Source organism: Sinocyclocheilus anshuiensis, unplaced genomic scaffold, assembly GCF_001515605.1.
Source record: "Sinocyclocheilus anshuiensis isolate Anshui unplaced genomic scaffold, SAMN03320099.WGS_v1.1 scaffold732, whole genome shotgun sequence".
Taxonomy (NCBI): domain Eukaryota; kingdom Metazoa; phylum Chordata; class Actinopteri; order Cypriniformes; family Cyprinidae; genus Sinocyclocheilus; species Sinocyclocheilus anshuiensis.
Window position 1 is genome coordinate 891,699 of NW_015554133.1, and position 14,528 is coordinate 906,226.

General features: G+C 37.0%; 1 protein-coding gene across 1 annotated transcript in view; it reads left to right on the forward strand.

Annotated features, from left to right (window-relative positions):
* adam23b (ADAM metallopeptidase domain 23b) overlaps window positions 1-14,239 on the forward strand; it is a 53,608-nt gene extending 39,369 nt beyond the window's left edge. Inside the window, exons 16-26 of the mRNA XM_016462908.1 lie at window positions 1,396-1,467; window positions 1,596-1,682; window positions 2,030-2,110; window positions 2,227-2,277; window positions 3,085-3,148; window positions 3,908-4,013; window positions 6,798-6,917; window positions 7,008-7,176; window positions 7,306-7,417; window positions 9,691-9,781; window positions 14,106-14,239. Coding sequence (XP_016318394.1) covers window positions 1,396-1,467; window positions 1,596-1,682; window positions 2,030-2,110; window positions 2,227-2,277; window positions 3,085-3,148; window positions 3,908-4,013; window positions 6,798-6,917; window positions 7,008-7,176; window positions 7,306-7,417; window positions 9,691-9,781; window positions 14,106-14,151 — 999 coding nt within the window. The 3' untranslated portion in view covers window positions 14,152-14,239. The remainder of the gene's footprint in view (window positions 1-1,395; window positions 1,468-1,595; window positions 1,683-2,029; window positions 2,111-2,226; window positions 2,278-3,084; window positions 3,149-3,907; window positions 4,014-6,797; window positions 6,918-7,007; window positions 7,177-7,305; window positions 7,418-9,690; window positions 9,782-14,105) is intronic.
* The last annotated feature ends 289 nt before the right edge of the window (window positions 14,240-14,528 follow it).

A 14,528-nucleotide genomic window follows, 5' to 3' on the forward strand; every position in this document is an offset into this window, starting at 1 on the left:
TATGCACCAAGAGCTTGTAACACTCCAAAGAGAAAGGAAAAATTGAAATCGCATCATATGACCCCTTTAAGAAACAGTCATGAAAGTGTCTCTCTTTAAATACACTTAAGTGACGTTTTATTTCATTGATATTATATTATCTACAAATACAGTTAATTTTTTTACTTTAAGTACACTAGAAGTAAGCAATTAAGTGCATTTATTTTTCATAAGAGTGGACATGCATGTTACTCTTAGTTGTTTTAAACTGTAATATTGGCTCAATCCGGTTGAGGATTGAACAATCAATTCACAGACAGCAGAGACACACGGAGCCTGTGGCAAGCCATTAAGACCATCTCTGACTACAAGCCCCCGCCACAGGCCTGTGATAATGACACATCCCTCCCGGATACACTCAACCACTTTTATTCACGGTTTGAAATGCAGAATGACACACCTGCACAAAAACTGCCCATACCTCCCAACGACCAGGCGCTCTGTCTGTCCCCAGCTGACATTAGGAAGACCCTATCTAGGATTAACCCACGCAAGGCTGCGGGTCCTGACGACATACCTGGCCGTGTATTGAGAGACTGTGCTGCACAGCTGACAGATGTCCTAACAGATATCTTCAACACCTCGCTGAGCCAGGCAGTCGTCCCCACATGTCTCAAATCCACAACAATCATACCGGTACCAAAGAAATCACCTGTGTCCTGTCTAAACGACTACCGTCCCATAGCACTGACTCCAATCATGATGAAGTGCTTTGAGAGGTTAGTCATGCACAACATCAAAACCAGCCTCCCCAACACACTCGATCCGCTCCAGTTTGCATACCGTCCAAACCGCTCTACAGACGATGCAATTTCCTCCACCCTCCACCTGGCTCTTACCCACCTAGAAAATAAAGACTCCTATGTTAGAATGCTGTTCATCGACTTCAGCTCAGCATTCAACACAATAATCCCACAACAGCTCATCAATAAACTAAACCTGCTGGGCCTTAGCAATTCCCTCTGTAATTGGATCCTGGACTTTCTATCTGGAAGACCTCAGTCAGTCCGTGTCGGCCACAACACCATGCAGCAGAATGACAATAAAGCTCAACTTGACTTGACTTAACTTGACTTGACTTATGGCAATAAGGTTAATGTGTCTACATGCCTAATCCAAATATGACCTAAACCGAATATGAATTTTAATTAATAGTGGAATATTCTTGTACCTTTTTTTTAACCATATCTATTTCTCGAAATCATATTTAGTTCATAGATAATGCCTTTATGTGACTCCATCCTTCCAAATGCCTTTAGCTGTACCTGAGTACATCTGCTGAAAGTTCATATCACATCTGTTTGCAAATCTCTTCATCAAGACTGTGATGCCTGTTTTTGCATGCGTGTCCTGCAGCTGTTTGAAGACACCGAGTGTGGAAATGGATATGTGGAAGTGGGAGAAGAGTGTGACTGTGGACCAAGAGAAGTGAGTTCATGTGATACACTAGACAGCACTCAAATAACCTCTGTGTTTAACACATCAATATTAAACACGGCTACAGTATTCAGCTGTGTGTGTGTGTGTGTGTGTGTGTGTGTGTGTGTGTGTTATAGGAGTGCATTAAAGAGTGCTGTAAAAAGTGTTCTCTGTCTAATGGTGCGCACTGCAGCGACGGACCCTGCTGCAATAACACATGTCTGGTGAGAGAATACATGTCTGATCATGTATTTTTTAATATGTTTGTTGTAGTGCTGTCAAACGATTAATCGCATCCAAAATAAAAGTTTTTGTTTACATAATATATGTGTGTGCATTGTGTATATTTATTATGCATATATAAATACACACACATGCATGTATATATTTAAGAGCAATATGTTATGTTTATATATTAAATATGTTTATGTATATATATATAATATAAATAATATAAATATATTCATGTAAATACATGTAAATATTTTCAAAATATGTACTTCATGTGTGTTTTTATTCAAAAATCAAAAGGTGAATGTGAGAGCTGTCTCTCTTTCTCTCTCTGTCTCAGTTCTATCCTCGAGGTTACTCGTGCCGCTATGCAGTAAATGACTGTGATATTTCAGAGATGTGCTCAGGAGACTCAGGGCTGGTCAGTGGCATACAGTATCAGCACTACTACTTCAAACACATATAATGGTCTGATTATCCATGTTTTTATTGAATCTTTCTTTATGTGTGTGTGTGTGTGTGTGTGTGTGTGTGCAGTGCCCTCCCAATCTACACAAGCAGGATGGTTACTTCTGCTCCCTCAACCAGGTACGCACACATAAAAACATAACCGCTACAGTGCCAGTTTACTCTGAAAAATGCCATATTTAATGCATATCTACAAGCTATCAATTCATTATTCATAAACTGATTATAATAGAAGCTATTAAAGCTGCTAGTCCACTGAAACATGATGATGATGATATTATTTATTAGTAATAAGGGTTTTTGTAAATGGCCAATGACAGAACAGTATCTACAGCGGAAAGCAGGGTGAGTGATGGCCAGTCCTCTCAAGATCTTAAAGCCTTTCTGATGTAAACGCTTATGCTTGAATGCTAGAAATTAGTTTTGTAGCCAAATGTGAGTACATAAATCAAAATTTTGGTACAAAATTAGCTTTTTTAAAGATATTACATGATAAGAAACAAAGTGTTTTTATACAGGGTTATTTATTTATTTGTTTGTTTGGTCAATACATAATTCACCTGCTTCCATGTGTGTAATTTAATCGCTTTGATGACTTATTCTACTATTACTCCATTGGAAATAATAATGGTAGAAATGTAATAAATTGATGAAAAAGTAAATTAATAAAATTTAAATGCATTTATGAGTAGTAAAAAAAAACGTAGTAGCAAGCTGTGTTCGTTTACTGTATAAAATTGATAATTAGACTAAATACGTTCTCAGAAAATTACATTAGCCCTTAATAGTTAGCATATTTTGGTCAAGCAGGCACTGTTATTAGTATTGATAATCTTAAAAAGGCCAGTAATTGGCTGATTAATTTGCCTAATTGATATCTCAATATCTTTTTCACTATTAATTAGTGAGATTGTGCTGTCTTTTCAGGGTCGCTGCTATGCTGGAGAGTGCAAGACGAGAGACAGTCAGTGTAAATATGTGTGGGGACCAAGTGAGTGACCATTTCCTGTGATCATTAACAGCCAATCAGCAGTCTGCTCCGCTATCAACTGCATATACACCTTATTTTGCAACACAGACGTGAAGTATTTTCTACAGAGCCCCTAAGGGGAAAAGTGATGGCCAAAAAAAATAGAAGGAAAAAATCTATTTCAGTGCTTTGCATTTTCTCATATTCTCATAAAACTTTTGCGTTCATCCCCATGACATGTACAGTTTCTCAGGGGAATGCAAATGTTTTGAGGGAAGAAAGCAAAGATTATTGGGGGAGCTTTTGCAAGAGAATTAAAAAGCATTTAAATAAACTTTGTTCATTAGCATGAATGTAACAAACACCACTTTGCAGCATCAAACGGCATAAAGGACTATTTTTGTGCATCTAACATAACTGGAAACGAATGACACCTGAAGCCTCGCACATTCAAGTTACAAATGGCCACACCCACTCTTATAATAGAAATAAAGCGAACACTGTAAACTACCGGTAGATAAGCTAATGTATATATCAGCGTTCCTCAAATCTTGCCCTGGAGGGCCAATGCGCTGCAGAGTTTAGCTCCAACCCTGATCAAAGTCACCTACCTGTGATTTTCTAATGATCCTGAAGACACTGATGAGCTTGCTCAGGTGTGTTTGATTAGGGTTAGAGCTAAACTCTGCAGGAAAGTGGATCTCGTGGGCCAGATTTGAGGATCCCTGGTATATATCCTTAGGTCTCACCTTTGTTTCCCACTTGTCTGTTTTCATTCAGAGGCCGCGAGTTCGGGGAAGTTCTGTTATGAGAAGCTGAACACAGAGGGCTCAGAGAAGGGCAACTGCGGTCAAGACGGAGACAAATGGATCCAGTGCAGTAAGCAGTGAGTTACAAAGCATGCAAAATTCAACACTTCAATGCTAATGCACTGTGGGCGGTTGCTTACAGGCCCAAGTAAAAAAAATCCCACCAATCACTATGATATTGGGATCTAGATAGGTCTCATGTTCTAGCGGATTTTTCACCCTTTTTACCAGGATAAAATCATCTGATTGCTTAGACAAGTAATGGCACATCTCTCCTCAAACTGCATTATATGAAGTATAATTCATTTCTGCTGCATAAACAGTAGAGCAAACACTCTAAAGTTTATGGTTACTGGTTAAAATGGTTACAAATAACAAATTAGAGCTTAAACCAATGTCTGAGACCTTTTTAAAACTTTAGCTTTGTAACACGTGCTACATTTCCATTTGGAATCTGTGTATGTCCTGGGTGTGTGTGTAGGAATAAGCTCATGAAGATGCAGATGAACGTAAGAGCGAGACAAAAGAACTCACATGCAGGGAATAACACACGCTTTTCCATAAATGAGAACCAACAAACACAGAGGGAAAACTCATGGACCAAACAAAGGAGCCGATGAGATAATTAACAACACAGGTGGACCCAAATGAACTAATCAGAACTCAGGCAAACTAGGTCACAGAGAGCAAAGCACGGTCCCACTTTATATTAAGTGGCCTTAACTACTATGTACTTACATTTAAATTGATAATTTGGTACAATGCACTTATTGTGTACATACATGTTTTTACATTGTACTTATATTTGAAAAATATCTGCATGTAATTACATCTGTAATTAATTTCTGTAATTACATTTATAATTACACTGTTGACCCATCCCTTACACCTTAACCCACCCTTAAACCTACCCATACCACCAAACCTGTCCCTAACCTTACCCGCATCCCACCTCAATAGCAGCAAAAGTGTTTTGCAATACAATATGAACACAATAAGTACATTGTACTGATTTTTTGATGTAAGTACAGTAGTTAAGGCCACTTAATATAAAGTGGGACCCAAAGCACAAAACAGACAGACATGTTAGTTACAGTGTACTGCTAAGTACAACTAGTAATAAAACGGGACTTAGACTTTGAAGTGATACTGTCAGATGCTAATGCTACACAACTCTACAGATCACGGTGCTTATTTATTCACTTTCATATAAAGGGATAGTTCACCCAAAAATCATTAATTACTCATCCTCATGAAGACCTTCATTCATCTTCATCTTCGGAACACAAATGAAGATATTTTTGATGAAATCCGAGAGCTTTCTGACCCTGCACAGACAAACTACCACGTTCAAGGTCTAGAAAGGTAGTAAGGGCATCATTAAAATAGTCCATGTGACTGTAATGTTATGAAGCTATGAGAATACTTTTTTGTGCGCAAAGAAAACAAAAATAACGACTTTATTCGCTTCATAACATTATGGTTGAACCGCTGATGTCACATGGACTATTTTAATGATGTCCTTACTAACTTAACTTTCTTAATTTGTGTTCTGAAGATGAACGAAGGTCTTACGGGTTTGGAACGACATGAGGGTGAGTAATTAATGACAGAATTTTCATTTTTGGGTGAACTAACCCTTTAAATAACAATAAGTCTGTACATTTCATATATTTTGTGTTGAACTGATGAGTAAAGGTGCAGAAGAAAGACAAACAGCTTAAATATTTATGATCATCGCCAAATGTTTTAACATTCATTCTTGACAGGTTTCATGGAAGCTATGAGAATACTTTTTTGTGCGCAAAGAAAACAAAAATAATGACTTTATTTGCTTCATAACATTATGGTTGAACCGCTGATGTCACATGGACTATTTTAATGATGTCCTTACTAACTTAACTTTCTTAATTTGTGTTCTGAAGATGAACGAAGGTCTTACGGGTTTGGAACGACATGAGGGTGAGTAATTAATGACAGAATTTTCATTTTTGGGTGAACTAACCCTTTAAATAACAATAAGTCTGTACATTTCATATATTTTGTGTTGAACTGATGAGTAAAGGTGCAGAAGAAAGACAAACAGCTTAAATATTTATGATCATCGCCAAATGTTTTAACATTCATTCTTGACAGGTTTCATGCATAATTTAAGATGTTTGTTGTTACACTTTACTTTTGAAAATGTGTAGATATTATGTTACTAAACATATCTACTTTGTGTTTTGAATTGATTTATTTGTTCTATAGAAAACTGAAACCAATTATGGATAACATGATTGGTAACATCTTTTTTTTTTGGTATTTGTTAACACTGTTATATGCATATTTCTTTCTTTCTGGTAAAAGCTAGCATTGTCATTATAATAAAATCAACTGATGTGTTGTTCAGGTTAGACAGTCTTTAGGAAGCCGAATCCAACAGTAGGCTTATCAAATATTGTGAATGTGTTGAAAATGTTTTTTAAATTTTTTATTAATGCTTAAACAGACAATACAAAAGGAACATAGTCAAGGGATCCCATACAAATCCAGAAAATAATAACCAATAATAATGACCACATTCACATTAATAGTAGCTTAAATACTGTTACAAACAAAACAAAACAAAAAAAGAAAAAAACACAGAGAGCGAATGACATTACAGAGACATTACAATGAGATAAAAAAAAACAATTACATACAAGGAGAGCATCTAAAAGAATGAATTTTCTTTAAATACTTCTGTATAATATTTCAGAAATCGAAGATTTCACAGACAGGGTCACATTTCATTCCTAAATCTAATTTTTCACAGACCCTCTTGTGGCCCCTGTGGATGTTCTGGAGTCACTGTGATTTTTGTGCTGTCTCTGTTGCAGTGATGTATTTTGTGGATATCTGCTTTGCACTAACACTGGCCGAATCCCACGGATTGGAACTATAAAAGGAGAAGTCACTCCCACAAATTTCAACCATCAGGGCAGACTGATCGACTGCAGGTGAGACACACCGAGACAAATTTGTAATGCTGATTATCATGTATGATATGCTGGCAGATCTGAACACACACACACACACTGTTTTCTCAGCGGTGGTCACGTCTTCCTGGATGATCAGACTGATCTCGGGTATGTCGAGGATGGAACTCCATGCGGTCCGTCTATGATGTGTCTGGACAGGAAGTGTCTCCCTCTTCAGTATCTGAACCTGAGCTCCTGTCCCACCGGACCCAACGAGCACGTCTGTTCCAGTCACGGGGTGAGACAAACCTGTCTGCACACACTGAATACATGCCATATTGAGGTTTACTCGCTTATTCTGTATGAGCATCCATTTCTCATTATGCTATTATGATAAGTATTTTTTGGCCATTCTAAATTTAAACAGGTGTGCAATAATGAGGCGGCATGTACATGTGACACAACGTGGGCAGGGACAGATTGCAGTATGCCTGACCCTCCAAAAGAACCACCCCCTGCTGAAGATGAGGGACCCAAGGGTTTGTGGCTTTAGTGCTCTGGCACTAACACAGATACAAACACATACAGAGAGAGTGGAGCTTCTTCATAAAACACCAGAAGAGATTGGTGAAATCTCTTGATATTTTGAGTGGATTTTTGTGAATGATTTACACACACATTCATTATATACACGCTTCATGAATGAGGCTCAGACGTTCAGAAGTTTTGGGTGGTAGGATTTTTGTCTTTGAATGAAGTCTCTTATGCTCACCAAGGCTGCATGTAATTGGTCACAAATACAGTAAAAACGAATATAATTAAAATGAATGTTTTCTATTTGAATATATTTTAAAATGCAATTTATTCCTTTGATCAAAGCTGAATTTTCAGCAGCTTTACTCGTCTTCAGGGTCACGTGATCCTTCAGAAATCATTCTAATATGCTGGTTGCAACCTGGTATCATGATGAAAACGTACCTCTGGGTAATACATATCAATAAGTAGGCTACATATCACTGCAGTTTTCAACAGAAATGAACACTAGAGGCAGTAAAACAGCTAGCTTTTTTAATCGTTTTTGTGCACAGTTATGATTACAGCTCCATATGTTTCACTTTCCGGATGTAACAAGCTTGCTTGTTTTTACGTCACACTTGCTTTCAGTTTCAGTTCATACTATCAGGTAGGTTTAGGTGTAGTGCAGATGGTACGTTATTTTAAAACGTCTCGGAGCATTAGACTTACAGCGCCATTCAATGGACATTTCAAGTCAGAACTGAGGTGACACATATAAAACCAACATTACATAAAACGTACCATAGGTACGTTCATCTGTTCCGGGGAAAAAAAAACAAACACTCTGTTTTAGCGGCACCCAGTGGACATCTCACATCGAACATGTCGCGAAACATACATGGCGGTACGTATTTCGCATCTTGTGAAAAATTACCAAGAGGTACATTTTCATCATGAGACCAAGTATGCTGATTTGCTGCTCATGAAACATTTTAAATCAATGTTGAAAGCAGTTGTCCTGCTTAATTTTTTTTTTCTGTAAAGCATGATACATTTTTCATGATTTTCTGATGAATAGACAGCTCAATAGAAGTCTAGCTCAACAGAAATCTTTTGTAAAGGCCCATTCACACCAAGAACACTAACTATAATGATATCAATATTAGCGTCCGCAATTGATGACAATGCTCTCCGGGGAAAAAAAAAAAAACACTCTGTTTTAGCGGCACCCAGTGGACATTTCACATCGAACATGTCGCGAAACATACATGGCGGTACGTATTTCGCATCTTGTGAAAAATTACCAAGAGGTACATTTTCATCATGAGACCAAGTATGCTGATTTGCTGCTCATGAAACATTTTAAATCAATGTTGAAAGCAGTTGTCCTGCTTAATTTTTTTTTTCTGTAAAGCATGATACATTTTTCATGATTTTCTGATGAATAGACAGCTCAATAGAAGTCTAGCTCAACAGAAATCTTTTGTAAAGGCCCATTCACACCAAGAACACTAACTATAATGATATCAATATTAGCGTCCGCAATTGATGACAATGCTCTGTTTATTATAAGAGTGTGCCGCAGTTTTGTCTCCCGCCGCTTTAAATGCTCAAGGGATTGATTGATTTCAGCAATATTGTTTTATCATGGAAATGTGTGGACTTCAGTATTCTAATCGAATTAGAACGGTTATTACAGTTTTCTAGTTATAGTTATCATCCTTGGTGTGAACAATGTCTTTACTGTCATATTTTTTGATCAATTTAAAACAGCATTCCTGAATAAAGTATTAATTTCTTAAAAAAAACTTTTTACATTTCTTAGTTTTGAACACTAAGGTAATATAATTGTTAATTTTAACTGTTTTTTGTCCACTGCAGTGAAACTTTATTTCGAATATAATAGTAAATACACAGTTCCTAAAATCACAAAGGGAGGATGAAAACAAATGAGTATATCAATGTAGATTTTTTTTTTTTAAATCTCTCTATTTAATCTTTATTTATTGATAACATCTTTAACAATGTGGTGCAGTCCAGAACTCATTTCGGGTAACTTTTTCCATCTCATATTGGCTTAGATGAGATTTTTTTGCCTGCATGTGAAATGATCGAACACAGTTTATTACTTCGTTTTCACATGCAGGCTGAATACCAGAATGGAAATCTCAAACTTTTAAAGGTGGCATAAAAATGCTAGATCTTGTAAAGACACTATTGGTTTTGCTGGAACAGAAATTTTGAGTTCTAGCGAATCAAAGCTCATGTCCCATTTTCCCCACACTTGCCCAAACAGGTCCTAGTGCCACCAATCTCATCATAGGGTCGATCGCAGGGGCTATCCTGGTGACAGCTATAGTCCTGGGTGGGACGGGCTGGGGGTTTAAGTAAGCACCGGTCTGCATGTCTCTTCGCTCTAACTACAGGCAACACTATACCTGCAGCTTACACTCAGCACGGTCTGGGTTTCTGCTGCAGATGCTGTACCAGGACAGAAACGCTCTAGAGTCAAGAGTCAAGAGTCAAGAGGCATTTATTTATCATTTGCATAGTTAACACTGGGGAAAACTGGGCATTGAAAATTGAAAGACGAGGCTCAGACATACAGTGACAATAACAGGACCATACAAAAAAACATCAACAACGATGAAAGCAGCCTCAGGATGAGCAATTTCTAATCTCTACAGTACTGGTCTGCGAGAGTCACTGCAGCAGAACCTCAAACCAGCTTGAAGGGCCCAGCTGAAATGCTGCTCTGCATGTTAAAATGACACACAACCTCCGCAAGCCTCACAGACACAAGCCGGAGAGGCTGAATCTATATGGTGCAGAAAATGTTTGGGAATAGATAGAAGTTTAGAATCAACTGAAGCTGACAGCTTTAAAACGTTCAGACAATAGTTTAGTGAATTGTATTCAATGGTCTGTGCAATTAAATGTACAGTTAATTTCAGCCTTACACACAAAAGATCTTACACAATCTTACCGCATTAGCAGCTGCTCTGTTATACATAAGCCATCTGCCATGCTGGTACAGTCAAAGCCAGTGTTTAAACATGTGAGAGCAAGTCTGAGTCTGCAACCTAGTAATTACTGAATTAATTACACTGAACAAAATGATAAATGCAACACTTTTGTTTTTGCCCCCATTTTTCATGAGCTGAACTCAAAGATCTAAGACTTTTTCTATGTACACAAAAGGTCTATTTCTCTCAAATATTGTTCACAAATCTGTCTAAATCTGTGTTAGTGAGCACTTCTCCTTTGCCGAGATAATCCATCCACCTCACAGGTGTGGCATATCAAGATGCTGATTAGACAGCATGGTTATTGCACAGGTCTGCCTTAGGCTGACCACAATAAAAGGCCACTCTAAAATGTGCAGTTCAACTTAAATAAATATAAGAATATATGAAAACGAATATACTATGTATACTGTAAGATTATACTTTACTGCAAACTGAATTCAGTGTTTACAGACACTTAATAGCATGTTAATTGCAATTAAATTAAAATGTATTAGTTTAAATTCATATTAAATACAATTAGCTAACCCTTAGAGTGCTTTTTTCACCCACTTAAGTACATTATTACTTCTGTTATATTTTATATATATTTAAAGTACTGCTGAATATACTGACAACCATTTATGTAAACTAAAATATACTTTAATGTAATTTCTATTGAAATGTCTATGTAATAAATATGTATTGTAATTACACATTTGTAATGATCAGTACATTTCAAATTAACTTTTGATGTAATGATTAAATTACAATCAAGTGCTTTACATTTGCTTTAGTATGTTAGGCATCAAAATAAGTGTACTTCTTTAAAGCGTGACAAAAGATTATTAAACCAATTATTTAAAATGTACTTTAAAACTTTTAATTTGACTGCATTTTTTTTTTAAAGATTATGAAGAAATATAGTCATAAGTGGCCTTTTATTTCATGAATATTATATTATCTGCAAATACTGTATTTTACAAATATATTTTTAGGATTTGAAGTACACTAAAATGCACATTCAATACAAATAAATGCACTTCTTTTTCACAAGGGATCCTGTGCAATTTTTGAAAATTGCTTTTTAATGTGACTGATGAACAGCATCTCCAAGCATCGTTCCAAGACGGTGGACGCTTGGAGGTGTCTGGAGCAGTCTAATGCGGGATCTAGTATAGATATCTATGCATACGTTTTGACTGGTTTCTTAACCTTCTACAATGAACTGTTTTAAAGGGCTTTTTCACCCCAAAATGAAAATCCTGTCAGCATTTACTCACCCTCTTGTTGTATGATTTCTTTCATCTGTGAAGCACAAGCAGATGTCTAGCAGAATGCCAGAGTGCTCTTTTCTACACAGTGAAGATTGTGTAGAACCGTTTAGTGATTTGATTACAATCCTTTACCTTATGATTGAGATGCATCCAATGTGGCATTGGGTCACATTTCTGATGGGTTCAGTTAGCTGTCAGACGTGAAAGGAACTGGAGGGACAGTTTGCACTATGTAGACAAAATTATAAATCAGACTTAATATTCGCAGTTTCAAAATTTGAGTTTTGGATCAGTATTGCTTGACGGGCAAAAAGAAAGTCATCCAGGTTTGGAGGATGAGTAAATGATGACTGAATTTTCTTTTTTGAGTGAGCTATTGTTTAAGTGCAGTAAGTGTGTTGGCGTAAGTAACAGAGGAGTGTGGCGAGACACCATCATAACCCTTACGCTCTCTTTCAGTCCTGTGTAAACTCAAGAGGCCTTTGTGACATGACATGTGCTCTTCACTTCCTGTCTCCTTGCGGAGGTGCTGGCTGGCAAACACACCTGGTACAGACAGCTCTCACTGGCACTGGTCTGCATGACCACATCCAGAAATGCTGGCATTTCACTCTCTCTCACAGTTATCCCATCTGCGTGGGGGTGTGCAGGAAACGCATCATTTCATGATCAATGATGCCATCTGAAGGGCCGTTCACACTGACAGCGGTTCACTCTAATTAGCAGTAAAGCTAGATGTTTCTGCATTGACTGTATCAGAGGTGGATCATGTTCGATTTACTCCCTTTGATAGTTGGGTCTATGACATGGCGCTCATTTGTTTGTCCAGATCTATAAATAAATATATAAAAAATACAATGAATGCAATTCATACATACATTGACTTAAATACACATTTTCTACGATGAGCGTGTTTTTAATTAATTTAAAATTAAAATTAATTAAATGATATCATAGAGAGGACCCTTGCAGACCCTCATGACTGTTCAGTGTCAGTAAGTCTGGGAAAATATCAGATAAGTTAACCTTTTTTATGACAAGGCAAGGTTAGCTCATGTTGTAAAATGTCATGCGGTGCAACCAAAAAAAAACAAAACAAAGACATTTATGACTTTTTAAAACAGCATAATGGTTATTGCAATGTGTGCACTCACATGTATTCAAAGTGTGAGGAAAATGTTTTATCACTTAAAGTCCCCCTGTAGTCAAATATTTTATCCCTTAAAACTTATCTTTGATAATCAAAATGACATATTTAAATGTTTTTTCTTGTGAAAATAATTTTCTCATGCCTTAAAATAGCTTGAATGTAACTCAACACCCCTGCCTCATTTACTATACGCTGATCTATGAATATGCAAATTAGCCCCGCCTCCACTCACTCACACCAGCCAACGCCTCCTGATTCACTGAAATGTAGTAAACGCAAAACAATGGCATACACGGATAATGACTGATAAAACTTTGATTTTCACTACAGGGGGACTTTAAATTTCCATTAGTTAACGTTAAAGCATTGGTGATATTAACTAACAATGAGCAATACACTAACAGTTACTTATTAACTATTTGATAGTTAATAAAAACACATTTTCTCAATGTTAGTTTGTGTTAACCCAGGTCCATTAATTCATAGTAACAGATACAACTTGTTTAATTTCACATGAACTAAGATTAATAATGCTATAGCCTATGTGTATTTTTCATTGTTAGTCCATGATTGATAATGTGTTTAACTAATGTTAACAAATGTTAACTAAATTACTTTTTACTTGATAATTACAGCACATAATATCATGGAGTCAATCCATTTTAAACTAAATTAAAGTCAAGTCAAGTGACATGAACTGTCATGCCTCAAATTACCACGGTGCTATATGAACAAACATTGGCATATACACAGAAGGCATAGAAAGGTATCCAAACATATAACCTATATAGTTATAGTTGTGCCTTCTTGGTGTAGTGTCTTTTCTTTATCTTGGACACTTGTTATATCATTACTCATGCCTCTTAAAATCTTCAAGTCTTATGAAAATTTCGGATTTCAAGTTGCATAATTGCTGTCAGTGTGAACGCCCTTAAGACCTACACCCCATCAACAGATCACATGTTCACTGAGTGTGGTCTGTTCTTCTCGAAGCAGTCCATTTCCACTGAAATAGCCCATTGCCAGACAATCGCCCTTGTCCTTGTCCGCTGATGTAAGGCATGGCGACAGTGCTGTTCTCTTAGTGAAGATCGTTCTGCTTCAGTTCCACAGTGTGTTAACAACTTCAGTAAGCAACGCATTTCAGCCATTGCAGAGCATGTGTAGAATTTAATTTCTCTTATTTGAATACCATGGAGCTGAAACAGAGTCTCAATTATGATGATTAGTGTTTTGTTTCCCAATAAATTTTCTCTTTCCTCTTCTTCCAAACAACAAGGAACGTCAAACGGCGAGGATACGATCCAAATGCATCTGCCATCTAGTGGACAGAAGGAACGCTCCGACCTCCAGAGCTTCTCTATTCAGCTGGGCTGCTGTTTTTGCTGCTCTTTTCTGGCATTAGTTATACTTGAACATGTTACACATAATAGTAAAGAATTCAACTAACAATACCTTAGTTATGTAGCTCCACCCCCTTTTATAAGCTCCACCGTCTCTCACTGAGCCATCTTTATTGACATATCTCCCTCTACCCTAGCAGCCAATCAGATCATTCTTACATTACAGAAGCATGACATCACAACAGCCTGGCCTTGAAGGTTTCGCATGGCTAATGCCCATATTCAGCAGAATACAGCATAACAACCTTTGAAGAGCATAAATATTACCCACACAATCTCAGACCCCCTTTCATTTCTTG